We start from the raw sequence: 19471 nt of genomic DNA on the forward strand, positions 1-19471 counted from the left end.
ACATCGACTGTACCTCTTCCTAGAGATGCTGCCTGGCCTGCTGCGTTCACCAGCAATTTTTATGTGTGTTGCTTGAAATTCCAGCATCTGCAGATCTCCTTGTGTTTGAGCCACTGTTTCAATTGGGTTCCTTAATATTAGTAAATCAATACAACTTCTGATCAGCAGGTCAGCTTATTATCACCTTGCCACTGGTAACTCCGGTCACACCAAATGACTATCATAAGTTTTCGCTCAGTTTATAGCTTGTGAAGCATTTTGAGATGTCCGTCAAGGGTCATGTATACCAAAACTGATTTTGACCAATGGTCTTTAATCTGAAATATTAACTCTTGTTACTCATTGCACAGAACCTGTCTGGCCTATTTCAATCTTTTAGCTTTTTTAAATATTTCCACTTATTACATATATTTATATACCCCCTTGCTTCCAAGAAGAGTTTTTAGTAGAAGAATCAGGACTTTCTTAGTAAGAGCTAATTCACATTCTTAATTAATAAATATGTCAGTTAGTGTGGATTGAACCAAACCATTCAGACCGGAGAGATCCAGTGGGATGGACTGAGTCAGGTAATCAATGAGGATTTTACTTTGCACTCCAGACTAGTGAATTGACCAAGTTAAGTATCCTGTCTCAGTGATTAAGCAGGTCAGTTTGCATCTGAAAAAGAGTTAAAATTTCAGGTCCGGAACCATTCGTTGAAACTAGGAAAGAGAGAGCAAGTCGCCTCATTACAGGAAGGATGTGGAGGCTTTGGAGAGGCTTGTTTACCAGGACAATGCTTGGATTAGAGTGTATTTGCCATAAGGAGAAGCTGGACAGATTGGGACTGGAGATCTGGGGGCAAAAGGGAGACCTGATAGAAATGTATACAATTATGAGAATCATTAATAAGTTAGACGTATGGTATCTTGTTCGCAGGGTCAAAATGTCAAATACTAGTGAGCATAGCTTTAAGGGAAGGGAGGAAAAGTTTAAGGGAGATGTATACGGCAAGATTTTTTTTACATAGGAAGTGGAAGGTGTCTATACTGTGTTGCCACAGGGAGTGGTAGAAGCAGACAAAATAGTGGTGTTCAAGAGGCTTTTAGGCAGTCAGTTGACACGTAGGGAATGGGGGAATATGGATCAAATGCAGGTCAATGGGGTTCATTTCATTTGGCATCATGGTAGGGAATGAGGGATGTAGATCATGGGCAGGCAAATTGAATTAATTTAATTGGGCATCATGGTTGACACAGATGTAGGTTGAAGGATCTCTCTATGTGCTGCACGGTTAGTTTTAGGTAGCAGGAAAGGTGTGAAACAGGATGGTTAGGACTAAAGGAAATATCTCTGGCAGGGTAAGATTGTAAGACTTAATGGGGCAGTAAAAGTGGAGTTAAAATCAGATTAGGCTTTAACTTTAATTCACCATCCCACTATGATCTGTCAATCTGTAAATTCCTACACAATCATCGCAAGCTCAAGGAACGACAGCTCATCTGGGCGCATTGCAACCAGTGGGAATCAATAGATAACTCACTCTTTCTTTCTGTATGAATCAGCACTGGCCAGTTCTACCTGACTCTACCTTGGCACAGTGTTTCTTTGAAATTCTTTTACACATACTCTGACCTGAATGTCCCACAGCTTTATCATCTGCAACACATTCTTATATAACACAGTTTAACTTTAGCTTAAATCCCTCCTTAAACTACAACTTTCGGTCAGCAGCCTCACACTAACAGATTTTCCTTTATTTCACCCACGCTCTTCGTCTTCCTCTTCTCTCTGCTGAAACAAACCTGTTTTCTCTTTTTCCCAGTTCTGATGAAAGGGCCCCAAAACATCAATGCTGTCTCTCTCCACAGATTCTTCCCAACCTAATGATTGTCTCCATTAGCTTTATTTTCATTTCAGGTTTTCCAGCTTCTTCACTCTCCAATGGCTGCTGGTGGTTAATACAATGTAAGCAAGGACAGATAGGGGATCATGATTTTTATCTGCAAATCTGATTCGTTCTAGGGAACAGAAGGCAACTTCCTCCTGTGAGTCTCTGGAAGGTGATGGAAGAGGAAGAATGTAAAACAACCTACTTTTCATGTCCTTTAGCTTCTTTTCCAGGTCATTGATGACACTAGAGATTTGTGGACAAATCTGTGAAGAAAGAGAAAAGGCCTGACTGAGGTGTTCTGCCTCATGTTGTACATCTGTAATGGTGTCCAATTTAACAGCATAAGTATCCAATATTAAGGATGAGGGGAGATGACCTACCTCCTTGTTAAGTTTAGACTTAACAGGTTTCTCAACGAATGTGCGGAATAGCAGCTCCAACCATCTGCAAAACACAATGTTACCTGGTCAAGTCAAATCTGTGCATTGTGCAGAATCACCTGCAAATGCAGAAAATACTCTGGAATAAGGATGTGGGCTGGCGTGCGGGAGTAAGCATCACCAGATGGTTCACCTGCAAATGTTTTGTGTGAGTAAATTACCTCATTTTGACATTAGACCTAATCAGATCCCAGTGAACCATGTAAATAGAGCTAATCTAAAAACGTCAGGAAGCATTTAGAGTTTGTAGAGTTTTGCCCCACAGAAGCATCTATGTCGGCAAAGATGGCCCATTCTAGCTGTTCCCATTTTCCATTGTTTGGCCTATAACCTTCTAAACTTTTCATATCCATATACCTGACTAAATTTCTTTTAAATGATGTTAATGCTTCTGCCTCAATTACCTCCACTGACAGCTCAGTCCACATACCCACCACCTTCTCAGTAAAAATACATTGCCCCTCAAGTTCATACTAAATCTCTCCCCTCTCACCCTAAACCTTTGCCCCCATTGGAAAGTGATTGAGTGAATTCACCCTGTCTATGAGCCTCACGTTTCTCTTTAAGATCAACTTTCACTTCCTTTATTCTTTCCACTGCCCAATGCCATGTTACTGTATGTATCATTAATCATTCAAAGTGAATTGAACAGTTTTAAAGTTCTGATCAAGGAAAAAGAGTGGCAATGCTCATGTAAAGACCCTGAAACAACATTGTTAATGTGGCCTCTGCTCATTCTCTGCAGACTCCTTTCTTCTGCTATTAGTTCTCCTGTCTGTGACCATGCATTTAAAACCATCTTTATCCATTCCTTGTACCTGTAAGGGATTGTCTGTTGGGAGCCAGAATGGGACCTATAGGCTGAATAGCTTCCTTTTATGTCTTAATAAATGAACATTTAACTTTGTACCTGTTCTTTTCCTTTCTGCACCACCTCTGGGGATCCCTGGGATTTGCATGGAAATCTCTTCAAACAATTTGTGGACTCACTTGCACCAAACTCTGACAACAGTTCATAAATGCTCTGTGACAACTCTTTCCTGAACACCTCAATGTATCTCCCACCTTGGGCCTCTGACTTTGACTCTGAACTCCTTCTTATTTGTTTTTCACATTCACTGCATTCATTGATATATTTATTTCAATGGGGCCAGTTGGGCAGAATTGAGTATTCCACAGGTCCATTTCATTTTCTCTTTGGCTGCTCCTCTGGATGCAAGGCCATCTCTTCTACTTGTAGGGCATACTGGAAATACTCAGCAGGTCAGGCAGCTTCCATGGAAGGATGGACTATGTCAATGTTCTTGGTTGGTGGTATTTTATGTTTGGACTTCTATGTTCATTTTTTTTTATTAAATATGTTCTCTTGCACCCTTTTTGGAGTCTCCTGTCACATTTAACACAAGCTGTTAGCTCTGATTTTAATAAATAAATGGGTTGTCTGCAGGTTTGTTGTGGGTGGGGAATCACATTATCTTGTTTGGAAGGGTTCCTCGCTCTGGATACTGACGGATTTAGACAACTTTTCTCTGGCAGGTCCACATCAGACATGTGCAGGGTGATTACAGATCAACTGCACAGAGTACAGGAAAGGTATGTTCCTGTTAGAAAGAAGGATGGGGATGGAAAAATAAGAGTACCTTGGATGTCCAGAGAGGTGATGAATTTAGTCAAGAAGAAAAAGGAAAAGTATGTAAAGCTTTGGAAGTTAGGATCTAACAAAGCACACAAGGAATATAAAGAAGCCAGAAAAGAACGAAAGAAGGGAATTAGGAAAGCCAAGAGGGGCCATGAAAAGTCCTCATATAGGTGAAAGTAGGATTAAGATGAATCCCAAGGCATTCTATGTATACATAAGACCAAGAGGATAAGTCGGGGGAGGGTGGGACCACTCAGGATAAAGCGGAGACCATTTCCTTGGATGTGGAGAATGGGAGTGAGGTTCTTAATGACTAAAGTATTTACCAAGGAAAAGGATATGGAGGACCAGGAGATCAGTGTTGATGTAAAAATACATTAGGGCATTTAGAGGTCAAGGAAGAGGAAGTGTTGGGTATACTAATGAGTACTGAGGTGGATAAGTCCCCAGGACCTGATAGGATTTACCCCAGGTTATTGAAAGAGGCAAGAAATGAGATTGCTGAGCTCTTTGCATCCTCTTTAACCACAGGTGAGGTCCCAGAGGGCTGGCAAGTGGCTAATGTACCTCTATTCGAGAAGGGAGCAAAGGGAAATCCTGGGAACTATACGCCGGCGAGTCTCATGTCAGTTATAAGGAAATTGCTGGAGAAAATTCTTAGGGATAGGATATATGAGCATTTGGGAACCCATGGCCTAATTAAGGAGAGCCAGCGTGGCTTTGTGCAGGGCAGATCGTGCCTTACCAACTTGATTGAGTTTTTTGACAAAGGGTTGTTGTCTACATGGATTTTACTAAGGCATTTGACAAAGACACTCATGAGTGCTAATCCAGAAGGTTAAGATGCAGGGGGCCCAGAGTGAATTGGCGGCTTGCGCAAGAAGACAGCAGGTAGTGGTTGAAGGGACTTATTCAAGCTGGAGGTCTGTAAGTAGTGGAGTTCCACAGGGATCTGTGCTGGGACCTCTGCTGTTTGTGATGTATATAACTGACCTGGATGAAAATATAGATGTGTGGGTTAGTAAATTTACTGATGATACCAAGAATGGTGGAGTTGTGGATAGTGTAGAAGACTGGCAAAGAACGCAGTGTGTTATAGATCAGTTGTAGATATGGACAGTGAAATGGCAGATGGAGTTTCACCCAGACAAATGTGAGGTGTTGCACCTTGTAGGGAAATTCACCATTAAGGGCAAGATCCTTAACTGTGTTGCTGAGCGGAGGGACCTTGGGGTCCAAGTTCATAGCTCCTTGAAAGTGGCTGCACAGGTCAATAAGGGATTAAGAAGGCTTATGGAATGCTTGCTTTTATTAGTTGAACCACTGAGTTCAAAAGTCAGGAGGTTATGTTGCAACTTTATAAAACTCTGGTTAGACCACATCTGGAGTTTTGCAGACTGTTCTCATCGTACCACAATAGGAAGGCAGTTGAAGCTTTGGAGAGGGTACAGAAGGATGCTGTCTGGTTTAGACATGAGAGGCTGGATAAAATTGAGTTGTTTTCTCTGGAGTGCCGAAGCTGAGGGAGATCTGACAAAGTTTATAAGATTATGAAAGTAAACAGGGCTATCTTTTTCCCATGGTTGAAATGTATAATACCAGAGGGTATGAATTGAAGGTGAGAGTGGGGTGGGTTCAAGGGGGATGTGAGGATGGGAGGGGTAAGTTTTTTTACTCAGAGTTGTGGATGCTTGGAATGTGCTGCCTGGTATGAGGGTAGAGGCAAATACATTAGAGGCTTTTCATTTAGATAAGCACATGAATGTGACAGAGATGGAGAGATATGGACATGGTGTAGGTGGGAGGGATTGGTGTTTGGGTGTTGTTGGTTTGCTTTTTAGCTGGATCAGCAGAGCGTTGTTGTCTGAATGGCCTGTTCCCATGCTGTACTGCTCTCTGTTCTACGTTCTGTCATTTCCCGTGGGAAGTTTCAACTCCCTTGGGAAGTCAGCTGATAGTGATTTCCCCATTCAGGTACACAGCCACCCCTGGAAATCTGAGATGGGGACAGTAAAAGCACTAGAGGAATTGTGAACTGATACATTAACTCTGCCCCTCTCCCCACAGGCGTGGCCTGACCTGTTGAGTGTTTCTAGCAGGTTTGGCCATTGTCATTAATTCTCTTAAAGGCCAAAAAGGTGGGGGCAGTGCAGAGCCAGCTTCAGGTTACTTAGGGAGTGGATCTTTCTGCTATACAAAGGCAGACCGCTTCTCACGGCTCCCAGATCTACCACGGTGCTGCTTCACCCTGTGTGCACAAATCATTACTTTCGACTTTAGCAACAATCTTAGTGTCCATTGGTGGTCAAATCCTGGCCAGTGAACTTTTCCGGTGATTTATGGGAAAAGGCTAATCCAAGATGAGAATCACCCAAACTGGGGCTCAGTATTGAAGATATTATTTTCCTGCTCACTAAATCCTACACCACTTACATAGCCTGTATATACCGACTCTTTCGTAATTAACTCTTTCAAACCACCATTCACCTTCTCGTCCTCAAATGAAAAATCTGCACTGAGCAAGAATGCAGAGGAATGAAGGCGAGAAAGAGAGCACAAGAGAGAGAAAGAGAAGAAAGTTTCTTTCCAGAAGTGCTAATACATTACCTTTTGCTTTTGTTGAACTTGATTTTCATACGACCTACATTGGCAGAACAGGCAACGCTGTGCACTGCAGGACGGCCTGTATTGTCCCGGGTCAGTCCTACAGTCTGTAATATTGACAGCCTGCTCACAGTTACCAGAAACCATCCACTCATCCTACTGCGGTAAGGAGAAACCAAAGTCATTAGGTTAAATAAGCACAAGAAGACAGACTGACAAATGAACTGAGATCCATATCTCTGCTGATGTTTACTGTACCAGTGTCTAGTGTTAAACCCCCCTCTACTGGGGGCTGGAGGAGTAGAGTTTGGAGTAGCAGGTGTCCTTCCAGAATTGCATAGCGTTTGTAGTAGAGAAAAAGGCCATTCAGCCCAACAGTTTTGTCCTAGAGATAATTCCATGACATCTTTCTCCCAAGGTGTCCTTAGCCTCTTTTTTCCCACTGATTTCATGTCTCTCCAAGGTCTGGAGTACTCCCTGGGTAAATTGAAATACTTCAACAGACAACCTGCTTTCTGGGATTAAATGACTCAATTCTTGTTCACTTTCATTGAGCCTGGAAGTGTCCGGGTCAGAGTCATTCTGGGGTCAGATACAGCAATTTTAAAATGTGAATATTGCAACAAGCAACTATCTATTCATTTTTGTTTTGAAAGAGGAGGATTGTGGTTGGGGTGAGATTTCCCAAAATTCTTTTCACAGACACAGTTTTTATTTACAAACTTGCTGGAGTCAGGAAAATAAACCACGCCACTCTACTGGGAACTCAATTTTGTTTCTTCGCTGATTATTGATGATTGAACTGGAAACAGGCTGTCACACCTCAAATCCACTTCACAATGAGCTGGACCCAAATGGGAGACAATGGGTAAAATGATGGGAGCTGTGCCATAGCCACTAATTGTCGCTGTTCTCCCGGGCAACAAGGAAGAGGTAGTTACAGCAGACTATTGTCACTTTCCAAAATCCAACCCAAAACAGGGAGAGTGAGGGACACACTGTCACTGACTGGAGTCCTCCAGTAGCTCTGGAAGAAGAAAAAGTAAAGCAAGGTCTGAATACTTACAAGAAACGACGCTTCTTTACTCTAAAATTGCCCCTCACACCAATGTAGCCATCAGCGACAGAAAACTGGATGCCTTTCCCAGCAACGAATTTCACAGAGGACTGAGGTAAGCCAAACTGTACAATCTGAAAGCTGGAAGCAAGATAGGTGCAATGAGTTACTGTTACATTGTTACAGAATGTAGAACATTAAACAGCACAGGAACGGGTCCTTCAGCCCACGATGTTGTGCCGAGCTAATTAAGCCAATGACAATTACTCCCCTCTGCCATGTCCCACCATTCCCCCTTAAATGCCTCTATTGTATCTTTATCCACCACTTCTCCAGAAAGCACATTCCAGGCACCCTCTGTTCTCTGTGTGGAAAAACTTGCTCCTCACATCTCCTTTAAACTTTCTCCCTCTCACTTTAAAGTGCAAGTCCGCTGTAGTACTGCAAGTGTGCTGTTTGGCCAAGTGGATATTACCAGGGGACCAAAGACTACACTAGAGGAGATTCAACCTTGAAAAGAGAGCAAGGATTGAGAACATTGCAGATTTGGTCAATCTATAGTTGGATTAGACAGTATAATTGCTATTTCTCTACAGGTGAGCTTTATTATGATTGTTTGTATTTTCATATAATTACCCATGTATATGCAATTGCTCAGAGTGTTTCCTAGCAGTCACAGTTCTTTTGTCTCTTTCTGGACAGAAAGGGGTCCAGCGTATTGCACTATGTGAATTATTGGTTAACTCTTATCTATGAAATTTGAATGGAATACCTGTTATCTACAGTATAAGAAAAGCAGAGCATGTGAGCTCACTTTTTTTTCTTTGTTCTTTCCTGCCGTCACTACTAGGTTTTATTCTCACTACTCTCCTTTCCAAATTCCTTCGTTCGCTTAGCACTTAATAAATCAGAGCAACAAGTTTTACTCCTCACTCTTGACTTCTGAAGAAACTCGGATCAAGAACATCAGAATCTAACAAGTTTGGCTTTGTCAGCAAGATGGTCGTGAACACTTAAGGAATCGGAAGGATCACACATGAAGTGGAAACTGTCAACATGCAAACTTAAAAGGAGGTAAGATCATCTTCTATAATTTCACTGGACAAGAAAGATTTTGCTTTCTGAATACTTTTGGGTGTATCTTATAGACTCTGGGTGGCTGATCATGATAATCACCATGAAATTGCCCTATCACGCACAACTTTTTAAGAAATCGCCTGTACTTGTTACTTCAATTCATAGTTCAAGTCAATTAAAATTTTGCCCACAATGTAAGCTGAAAAGTTTTCTATCTTGTCCAGGCAATCTCAGGAAGAACAGATGATGCATATCAGGACAGGTTGTAGAAAGCCTATAAAATCATCACACACACCGTTCTATGCATTACATTTACATGTATGTCGGTTTGTAATGCATTTACACATGTCTGTTTGTGATCACGTTGATACGTATGCTCTATGTGCATAGCGTATTGTGTGTACTCATTATAATAAAGTAATTGTATTTTCAGGAGTATTTGTGATAGCAAAATGTCTCGCCAATGTTGTAACAGCTGTGATACTTTCTGTTATATTTGTGGTGAGTATACACTTAAACCTCAAAGACGGAGCATGATCCCTCTTATTAAGAAAGCCTATGAGCTCTACTTTTGGTGTAAAATTGGCGACCAAGACCAAGCCTGGGCTCCTCACATTTGTTGTGCATCATGCGCTCTCGATCTTAGAGCTTGGCCCAGAGGTACTCGGAAGTCAATGCCATTCGCTGTCCAGGTGATACGACAAGAGGAGAAGGATATTGTGACAGACTGCTACTTCTGTCTGACCAGCGTGTCTGGTTTCTCTGCTAAAAACAAGAAATCCATTGAATACCCTAATATCCCTTCAGCTGTGAGACCTGTGCCGCATGACGACAGTCTTCCAATATCGAATCCACCAGAAACATGGAGTCTAGAGAAGGCAGATAAAGTTGCCACGATGCAGAAGCCAGGAATGGAAAACGACACTGATACTGATACAGATTTTGTACCCATTATGTCGAGTGAGGCTCAACTGATAACTCAATCTGACTTAAATGATCAGGTCAGAGACTCTGTTTTGCCAAAGGCAAAAGCAGAATTACTGGGTTCAAGACTGCAAGGACAGAACCTGCTGTCACCAGGCACAAAAATTTCCATCATAGAGACAACTAAAATTAATACGCAGGCCTGAAAGGGTTAAGGGTCTAGCAAAGGACTATATAGTCATGATCATTAGTCCATGTCTAAATACAGGGTTTTCTGATAGAGCAGGTAATGGTTCCATTATCCAAGCACACCAATTAAATCGAGTTTTCTTTTACACAAATGTGAATGGGACAGCCATGCTAAAGAATATCATTACATTAAAAAGGATTGGCCACTCTGGAAGCAGTTGATTCCAGGGCAGAAAAGTGTGGCACATAATAAGCCACTTGTAGACCCAAAGATATTTTTGCCTGCTCTTCATACAAAAATGGGGCATATGAAAAATTTTGTGACAGCAATGAACAAGTAAGGTAAAGGATTTCAATATTTGAGACAGATGTTTCCAAGAATAACTGAAGCCAAAATTAAGGAGTCATTTCTGTTTAACTACAAATCAAACAGGTCATCAATGACAGGAAATTCAAAGAACTTCTAGTGAGGCTAGAGAAAATTGCATGGAAGGCATTCAGGGATGTTGTTGAAAATTTTCTTGGCAACAAACTACAAACAGCTGTTTGACAACATTCTTCAAGCACACAAAACCATGAAAACGATTCATTTTCTACATTCCCATTTAGACTTCTTCCCTGCAAATTTTGGCACTGCCAGCGATGGGCATGGTGAAAAGTTTCACGAGGACATTGTGGTCATGGAGAAATAGTATCAAGGCAACTGAAGTCCATCAGTGCTGGCTAGCTGATTGTTGAACATTTAAGGCTAGGAACCTCAGACACTGAGTACAAATGAAAATCATGAACAAAACATTTTTAGCTTAGTTGAGCTATTGCAAAGTGTCAGCATCGTTATGCAATTATATTAAATAAAAGTTACTTGCTTGTTTCTCTAAATTCCTATATATTGCCAGTAGTCTGAAATTACATTTATGTTCAGCTTCAGGCAGTTTATCATAACCACAGAATATCTCTCAGCAAGCAATATTTTTGAAAAAAAATTGCTGTCCAGTGTAATATGAAGCTTTGTTTGGTCAGCCCTATCCTTTGTCAATTTGTCCTTTGAGCAATTTTCAAAATGTTCAAATTATCTGAGAAACCCGTCTAGTTCTTGCTTCAATACATCATTTAGTAGAAGTTTAAGAGTAAAGGGAAACTATTACACATTGCTATTCTGAAAAAATCAGACCAGCACTGAAATTAACATCATGCTCAAATTTAATTTGTACAAGGAGTATCTAAGAAATCTTCCAATGTAATTTAATGCTTTAAAAATATCTACATTACAATACAGTGAGGAAAAATTGTCACTGGCAAGCCAAAAATATCAATTGCAATCGGACAGAATTCTGATTGTAGTCCTAAAATAAAACATTGACTGCAATCCTACAAAATTTTGATTTATTCCTAAAATGATATTTCAGTTGCAATCCAATAATATTTTGATCACAGTTCAAGTGATAAAAAGTATGTACACATTAAATGTTACATGAGTTTTAATTAAGAGTTAGACTTAACAATGGCCAAAGTTGTGAAACCTAATACTACAGAATCTCAAGCAATCAAGTCCTTGTCAAGTGCAGCAGAAGAAAGCAGCAATTGGATTTGGATTAAAAGGAAAGACAACAACTGGGCTGCAAGATGAAGACAGGAGGGTATGGAACTGAGGGGGGTGTATCTGGGACGCCAGGTAGCACCGTTGAGCCCTCTGGAGACGTCGTGGGCTTATCAACGAAACGTCAAAGAAGGAGAGTGCCCACCTGATGACCCCGATGACGTACCTACCCTCCCTCCTTGTCACCACTCCAAACCCACTGCCAACATCGAGAGTGCCAACTTACCGTAGGGATTGAAACATCAAGTCCTAGTAGCTCTACTAGTTACATGTGAGCAGGTGTCTGAGGCTTTGAGCTCTTACCTGAATAAAATATTTCAATATGATGAGATTAATTTAAAAAATGAGATGAAATATACCATCAATGTTGAGTCTAATGAAATGTGGGTCTGAGCTGATATTAAGAAGGCATGTGATAAGATCCAGAGAATGGGTGAGGGAAAGAGAAAAAACTGGAGTGTGTGGGTTTAAGCTAACATATAGTCAGCTTGAATATAGAATTTGTGAGTTAACTGAATGAGTGAAGAAGTTAGCTGATTAATTAGTGAAAGAAAAGGAAACACGTGACAAATTACGTGATGAGCTACAAAATTGGTGTGTTAGAGATAGTAAAAAGCTGAAGGAACAAATTTTCACATGAACTGAACGAGTGAAGAAAACCATGTTAAGCTTAATTGAAGTGCATTGCACAAAGCTTTGTGAAAGACAGACCTGGTAGGAGCATTCCAGCTTCAGAAAGCATTGCTTTCATTTATTCCGGGTTTTCCCTGCTTCCTGTTTGTCATTGTGGGCACTTTGGAAGTTGCTCAGTGACTGAAATATTTGACAACACAACTCATTTTATACGCCAGGGAACACTTTCCTGGAAAGTACACCATTCATTCAGCGTAATGTACTTGAGTTTTGTTTGTACTGTGTGCTGAGCAATACCACAAAAATCACTTAGACTCGGTGCATCAAACTGAACAGGAGGCACAGCATTTACAAAGCTGCCCAGTCAACCCAGGTCAACACACTTCAGCTAGCAATGGAAGCAACAATCTGAAAATACAGTTCCATTTAACAGGCAATGAACATGGATTACAGAACAACATAAAGTAGCACTAACCCTGTGAAACTGTAACGGATGCTGCCAAAGAACTTTTTTTTAATTTTACCCGATATATCTGCAATCTTTAACTGTTGCATCTTCTGTTGTAACACAGCCATCCCAATCGACTGAGCTGCATGAGAAAGAAATGTTGGAGAAGTCAGTGCTCGGTAGGAATTGGACCAACACAGCCATGCGCTTAGTTATGCACCGTACATATCAGCACTCTCCTCCACAATTAGTGGCTGTTGTGGGTTCACCCACCATCTGTTCGGCTGGATACTCACACTAGTCCAAATAGTGACACCAAGTTTAAGTTGCCCAGTGCCAGGTGAGTCTGAGTATAAAGGGATGGAGCCATCACAATCCCAGCACACAAGAAAATATAGTTACTGCATTTTCTGTTGGTAACTAATGATTAATAGATGGTGCTGTTAACAGAGACAGGTAATGTTAGAAATACACAGCATCAGTGGAGATAAGAATAAAACGAGCCAGCTACAGGCTCATCTGTAAGCTTTGGGGATGCAAAATTTTAACTTTTGATGTATTGTTGGTCGTGTAGCCCAACAGAATGGAGGGTGAATATGGGTATTTTACATTCTTGGTTACTGGATCCATAAGACCATGAGAGATAGGAGAGGAATTAGGCCATTTGGTCCATCGAGTCTGCTCTGCCATTCCATCATACCTGATCTGTTTTCCCTTTCTCCTTCCTTCTCCCCAAAACCTTTCACACCCTGACGAATCAGGAACCGATCAACTTCCACCTTCAATACACCCAGTGACCCGACCTCTGCAGCCGTCTGTGGCAATGAATTCCACAGACTTACCACCCTCTGTCTAAAGAAGTTCCTCCTCATCTCTGCTCTTTTCTGAGGTTGTGCCCTCTAGCCCTACACTCCTCCACTGTAAGACCCATCCTCTCCACATCCACTCTACCTAGGCTTTTCAACATTCGATAGGTTTCAATGAGATATCCTTTTATTCTTCTAAATTCCAGTGAGTATATGCCCAGAGACATCAAATGCTCCTTATACAGTAACACTTACATTCCCAGAATCATTCTCGTAAACCTCCTCTGAACTGTCTCCAATGTTAGCATATCCTTTCTAAGGTAAATCTCAAAACCACTCACAAAACTCTGTGCCTTATGAAGCCTCAACATTACATTCTTGCTTCTATGTTCTAGTCATCTGAAAATTAATACCAGCATTGCATTTGCCTTTCTCATGTGACGAGAATACACATAAATTAAGATGTTTGCTGGCCTGGGTTAGCATCAGTGGCATCAGCAGTTGGTCTGCCACCTGTCCTCAGGGGAAGGAGAGATAAGGAACAATGAAGCAGCATCTGGAGATGTGTAATGAAGGGACGGGAGAGAGAGCTGTCTAGAGCGGCTCTCCCTTTGAACCTTGAACTGTTTGAAGTGATGGACAGACGATCTGGAGATGTGTAATGAAGGGACGGGAGAGAGAGCTGTCTGGAGCGGCTCCCCCTTTGAACCCTGAACTGTTTGAAGTGTGATGGACAGGCGATACACCAGCAGGGGGATAAAAAGGGACAGGTTTGCTAAGGCAGGACACACACACGACACCCGAGGTAGCGAGACCCTGGAAGCGGTGCGCCTCTCACAAGTCGGTGGGAAGCTCTTGGATGGCTGATCGAGGGATCAGCCTTAAATGCACAGGGTGGAACGGTACGATCAGCGGGAACCCGGTGTGTGTCCACCCTCGTTTGGGTGCTGGGTTCACTGCAGAGGATCGACCGCATCTGGAGGAGGGGTCACAGTCGGTGACCTCAGGTGACATCACAAAGGACCCGCCCGAAAGCTGCTTGTGAGCCATATCGCCGGTCTGTGAGTGGAAGCCGTGTCTGAATGATCAGTTGTTCTCGTTCTCTCTCTCCCTCTCCCCACGTTGTCCATTGCCATGGCAACGGTTACTGCGAACTGAACTAAATTGGACTGAACTTTGTGTCACTTTGAAATCGGTCATTTACCCCTAGACAACGATAGAGCTTGATTGATGCTGTTATCTTAATTCTGTGCACATGTGTGTTTATCATTGCTGAACTGTTGCATTTATTATCCTTTCGATTACTGTGTTGCTTGTTTCTTTAATAAAACTTTCTTAGTCCTAGTAATCCAGACTCCAACTGAGTGATCCATTTCTGCTGGTTTGGCAACCCAGTTACGAGGTACGTAACACTCACCACTGACTCAAACTGCAAGTTAACCTTGAGGGAATCCTGTACCAGGACTCCCAAGTCCCTTTGCACCTCGGAATTTTGAATTTTCTGTCTTTCTCGAAAACAGCCCACACTTTGATCCTTCTGTAAAAGTGCATGACCATACACTTCCTGACACTGTATGCCAACTGCCACATTGTTGCCCATTCTCCTAACCTGTCTAAATCCTCCTGCAGACACCCTGCTTCCTCCTCACTACCTGCCCCTCCACCTATCTTCATATCGGCTGCAAACTTGGTCACAGAGCCATCAATTCCATCATCCAAATCATTGACGTATAATGTACATTGTTTTCCAAACGCACAAGTGTGAAGCTCACACATGGTTACAGATTAGCCAATTACGATTTATTCTATCAGATTAATACAGAGCGGTGTATCTTAGCATCAAAGTAGGAAAAGAAAAGGCACGTCGCTTCTGGAGTTTCTCCGGTTAGCGGACGATTTCCCTCCACACCTCTCTGACGTCGTGGGGAACCGCGTACGAGGCAAGTTGCCTTTGCCTTCTGCCGGGTGAGTTTCCAAAGAGATCACCAGCTCGTAACCCAGCATGGATGGAAAGCGTGCAGGGGAGCCGGCTGGATTCGAACTTAGGACCTCTCATCCCGAAGTCCGGCACTGATGCCACTACGCCACCAGCAAAGTACAGCACATCAGAAACAACACTAGACAGGGTGGGCCAAAGGACCTTTTTCCATGTTGTATGACCCTGTGACTATAAAATTGCACCCACCATCGTGAAAAGTATTAGTACTGTTTCTGGAGCGCACGCCTTGCATTTGTATAGTATTACTCAGCCCAGACAAAGAACTCACGTGTGTCTAGTTGTACAAAAGGCTTAAATTCATTGAGGTCAGAGATGAAATTGAAATGACTGAAGCAGGCGGATCTGGGGGTCCAAGCTGAATCATCAGCTTAGTTTCATAAGAGCAAACAGACATTCCGAAATAAGGCCAAACTGATGGAGAAGAATTCACAGATCCAGTGAGATCCAGTGATGGGAAGAGGTGGTCAACGTTTTGCAGATGGCCAATGATCAGGATGGAATCAATTACTATATGACTCTCTAGTATGATAAGATGGACTCGACCTCACAATCTATCTCATTATGCTCTTGCACTTTACTGTTTCCCTGCACTTTCCCTTCAGCTGTTACACTTTATTCTGCATTATCATTGTTTGACCCTGTTCTACCTCAACGCACTGCGTAATGATTTGATCTGTGTGAACAATGTGCAAGACAAGCCTTTTGCTTACCTCAGTTCATGTAGCAAATATAGACCAACACGAATACCAATACCATTATGAGAGACCACGTAGAGTGGACAGCCAGTATCTATCTCCCAGGAGCAGTAGTGCAATAGAAATGTTTAAGAGCTCTTGGGCCAGCACAGGAATCTGCAGAGAATGGAGGAATATGGATCTTGTGTAGGAGAAGGGATTAGTTTAGGTGAGTATTTAGTTAGTACTTTAAGTAGTTCAGTACAACATTGTGCACTGAAGAACTGTTCCTGTGCTGTACCTTTTGATGTTCTATGTTTGATGGATGCGAACAAGGAACAAGTGAGTATGAATAGACAGCCAATGTGAGATTAGAGAGGCAGGGGAGTCAGTGGAAAGGTATAGATACCCAATGGATGCCTGGCTGGGGCAAATAACAGGGTAAAGGGAATGAGCGAAGGGGCAGGGGGAATCTGTGGAGGTGAAGAGGAATACAGAACAGAGGATACAGGAGTAGACCTCCTGTGATTACCAGGTGACAGGCGTACATGAGAGGATAATGAATGCTTGCAGGATGTTTCGGTGCTCGATGGTGATGGGTAAGCTCGTGGGCGTGTGGGGAAGTGAGAAAGAAACTGGGATCACAGTGGCAGAAGGGAACTTGCTGTCAGAGGATGCAGAGGGGAAGAGGTGGCCAACGTTTTGCAGATGGCTGTTCAGGTGAGAGTAAGATTCAGCAAGAAGCCCTGGGCATTGAGCACAAAAGGATCAGAGGAGGAGGAAGTCATTCAGCCCTCAACTCTGCCCCACTGTTCAAGAAATAATGGCAGATTTAACACAGTCCTCCTCTGTATCAGTACCCCACAGCCCTCAATACTCCAATTTCTCAAAAATGTATCCACCTACACTTTGGAACATAGCAACTGCTTCCATACAGGATAAAAGACCCCCAAGTACAGGCTGTGAGGTGTCCACACTTACCATAGTTCAAGGCTTTTTGTGTAACTCTTGTTTTCAGTCCTGGGTTTGTACACAGGGTGCACGAGGCAAAGAACAGGAGAGCGATCGTCACAACCCAAAGCCTTGGCAGCATCTCGACTGGATATGCTACACCAAGAGAGTCAGGGGGTCAGTGACTGATCACACCCATTTTAACAAGGTGCAAAGCAGAAGTTGTTGAAATAAGCTGATTTCACATTTCACCATCTGAAACTTACTAAATTTCCTTCGGCTGAACTGAATCTCCAGTCTCCAACTTCCCCATCACTTCACGACCTAGCATCCACAACTGTCACTTGAAACTCTTCAACGTTCTGTTGCCCCAGACTCAATTACTCCCAGCACGCATTCCCATGGGACCTTTCACACCTCGTCCCTTCTCATTTCCCTAGCGCCTCAGACTTAAGATTCTGATTCTCATCTGAAGTGATAAGGAAACACTGGAGATGTTTAGGGGGAAGCATTTTCAGCTTTACAGCACATTAAAGTGGAGAAATCCCCAGGGTCTGACCGAGTGCGTTCTCAGACTCTGTGTGAAAAGAAATTCTGGATGCTCTTTTGGAAGTAATTACTTCAAAATTAGCCACTTGCGTAGTTCCAGAAGACTGGAGGGTGGTTAAATTTGTCCCGCTGTTTAAGAAGGGTAGCAAGGACAAGCTGAGAAACTACAGGTGTCCACCGGTAGGAGGTTACTGGAGGGAATTCTGAAGGACAGATCTACCTGTATTTGTCCATAAAATATAGGAGAAAAATTGGGCCATTGAGTTTTCTCCACCATTCTATCTTGTCTGATCCATTTTCCCTCTCACCCCCATTCTCCTGCCTTCTCCCCATAACCTTTGATACCCTGACCAATCAAGAATCTATCAACCTCTGCTTTAAATATTCTCGAAGACTTGGCCTTGACAGCCATCCATGGCAATGAATTCCACAGATTCACCACCCTCTGGCTAAAGAAATTCCTCCTCATCTCTGTTCTAAATGAACATATCTCTCTTCTGAGGCTGTGCCTTCTGGTTCTAGGCTCATCCACTATAGGAAACATCTTCTTCACTTCCACTCCATCTTGGCCTTTCGATATTCAACAGGTTTTAATGAAATCTCCCCTTGTTCTTCTAAACTCCAGCAAGCACAGGCCCAAAGTCATCAAATGTTCCTCATACATTAACCCTTTCATTCCTAGTATCATTCCTGTGAACCTCCTTGGGACCCTCTACAACACCAATTCATCCTTTCTTAGATAAGGGTCTCCAAGCAGCTCCCAATACTCCAAGAGTCTGATCAATACCTTATAAAGCCTCTGCATTACATCCTCCTATATTCTAGTCCTCTCAAAATAAATGCTAACATTGTATCCTTACCACCCTCACTCAACCTGCAAGTCAAACTTTAGACAATCCTGCACAAGGACTCCCAAATCCCTTTGCAACTCTGGTTTTTGAACTTCCTCCCTATTTAGAAAGTAGTCTACATCTTTATTCCTTCTGTCAAAGTGCATGACCATACATTTCCCTTCACTATAATTCCATCTGCCACTTCTCCCAATATGTCTAAGTCCTACAGTGGACTCTCTGCTTCCTCAACACTACTTGGCCCTCTACCTACCTTTATATTGTCTGCAAACATGGCCACAAATCCATCACTTCTGTCATCCAAATCATTGGCATATTATTTGAAAGGAAGTGATCCCAATATTGACTATATCCACTAGTTACAGATAGCCAACCAGAAAAGGCTCCCTTTATTCCCACTCTTTGCCTCCTGCCAGTCAGCCAATCTTCTGTCCATGCTAGTACCTTCTTTGTAATACCATGCACTCTTATCATGTTAAGCAGCCTCATATGCAGCACCTTGTCAAAGGCCTTCTGTTCACTGACTCTCCTTTGACAGCCTGTTATTTCCTCAAATAATTCCAACAGATTTATCAGGCAAGATTTCCCCTTAAGGAAACCATGCTGACTTTGAACTATTTTATCATGTGCCTCCAAGTACCCTTAGATGAATGAAACACTCCTTTATTGCGAGGATCTTTGCCAGCTCAGCCAAGCGCCCACCTTGCTAACAGAAAGACAAAGTTAAAATTAGTCCTCGGTATTGCAAAAACAAAACGTTCCAGTCAGATAATGCCCAGCAAAGGCAGAAAATCCAGGAGTTAGAGAACAGGTAGAGAAGATGCAGGGTGCTCAACACCTCACTGTAGCCGCAACGTGCTGGTTTTACAGCACTGAAGCACCCATCAGCGGCCCCAACACCCAAGGTGGATTCATCAGGGACAGAGTGGCTGTCAGCACTTGGTGGAAGGAACTTTTCAAAGCCCTCCTGAACCCTAGCTCTGTGCCTGATGTGAACGCCCGTGACTTCATTTCACTGCCACCTCTCTGATCTGGCCCCTCCGCCGCTCCTGACGCACAGGGCGTTGAGAAAACCTTGTCCAAACAAATTGTGACAAGGCCTTGGAAGCAGGCAGTTTCCTCACTGAAAGTATAAAACTTAGTAGTGAAAACATTCA

General features: G+C 42.6%; 1 protein-coding gene across 1 annotated transcript in view; it reads right to left on the reverse strand.

Annotated features, from left to right (window-relative positions):
- LOC140185319 (bactericidal permeability-increasing protein-like) overlaps positions 1–17093 on the reverse strand; it is a 36884-nt gene extending 19791 nt beyond the window's left edge. The window contains exons 1-6 of the mRNA XM_072238716.1: positions 16945–17093; positions 12512–12626; positions 7626–7757; positions 6563–6718; positions 2257–2320; positions 2079–2139 (exon numbers count right to left, since the gene is read on the reverse strand). Coding sequence (XP_072094817.1) covers positions 2079–2139; positions 2257–2320; positions 6563–6718; positions 7626–7757; positions 12512–12626; positions 16945–17056 — 640 coding nt within the window. The 5' untranslated portion in view covers positions 17057–17093. The remainder of the gene's footprint in view (positions 1–2078; positions 2140–2256; positions 2321–6562; positions 6719–7625; positions 7758–12511; positions 12627–16944) is intronic.
- Between the last annotated feature and the right edge of the window lie 2378 nt (positions 17094–19471).

Source organism: Mobula birostris, chromosome 2 (assembly GCF_030028105.1).
Source record: "Mobula birostris isolate sMobBir1 chromosome 2, sMobBir1.hap1, whole genome shotgun sequence".
NCBI classification, from domain to species: Eukaryota; Metazoa; Chordata; class Chondrichthyes; order Myliobatiformes; family Myliobatidae; genus Mobula; species Mobula birostris.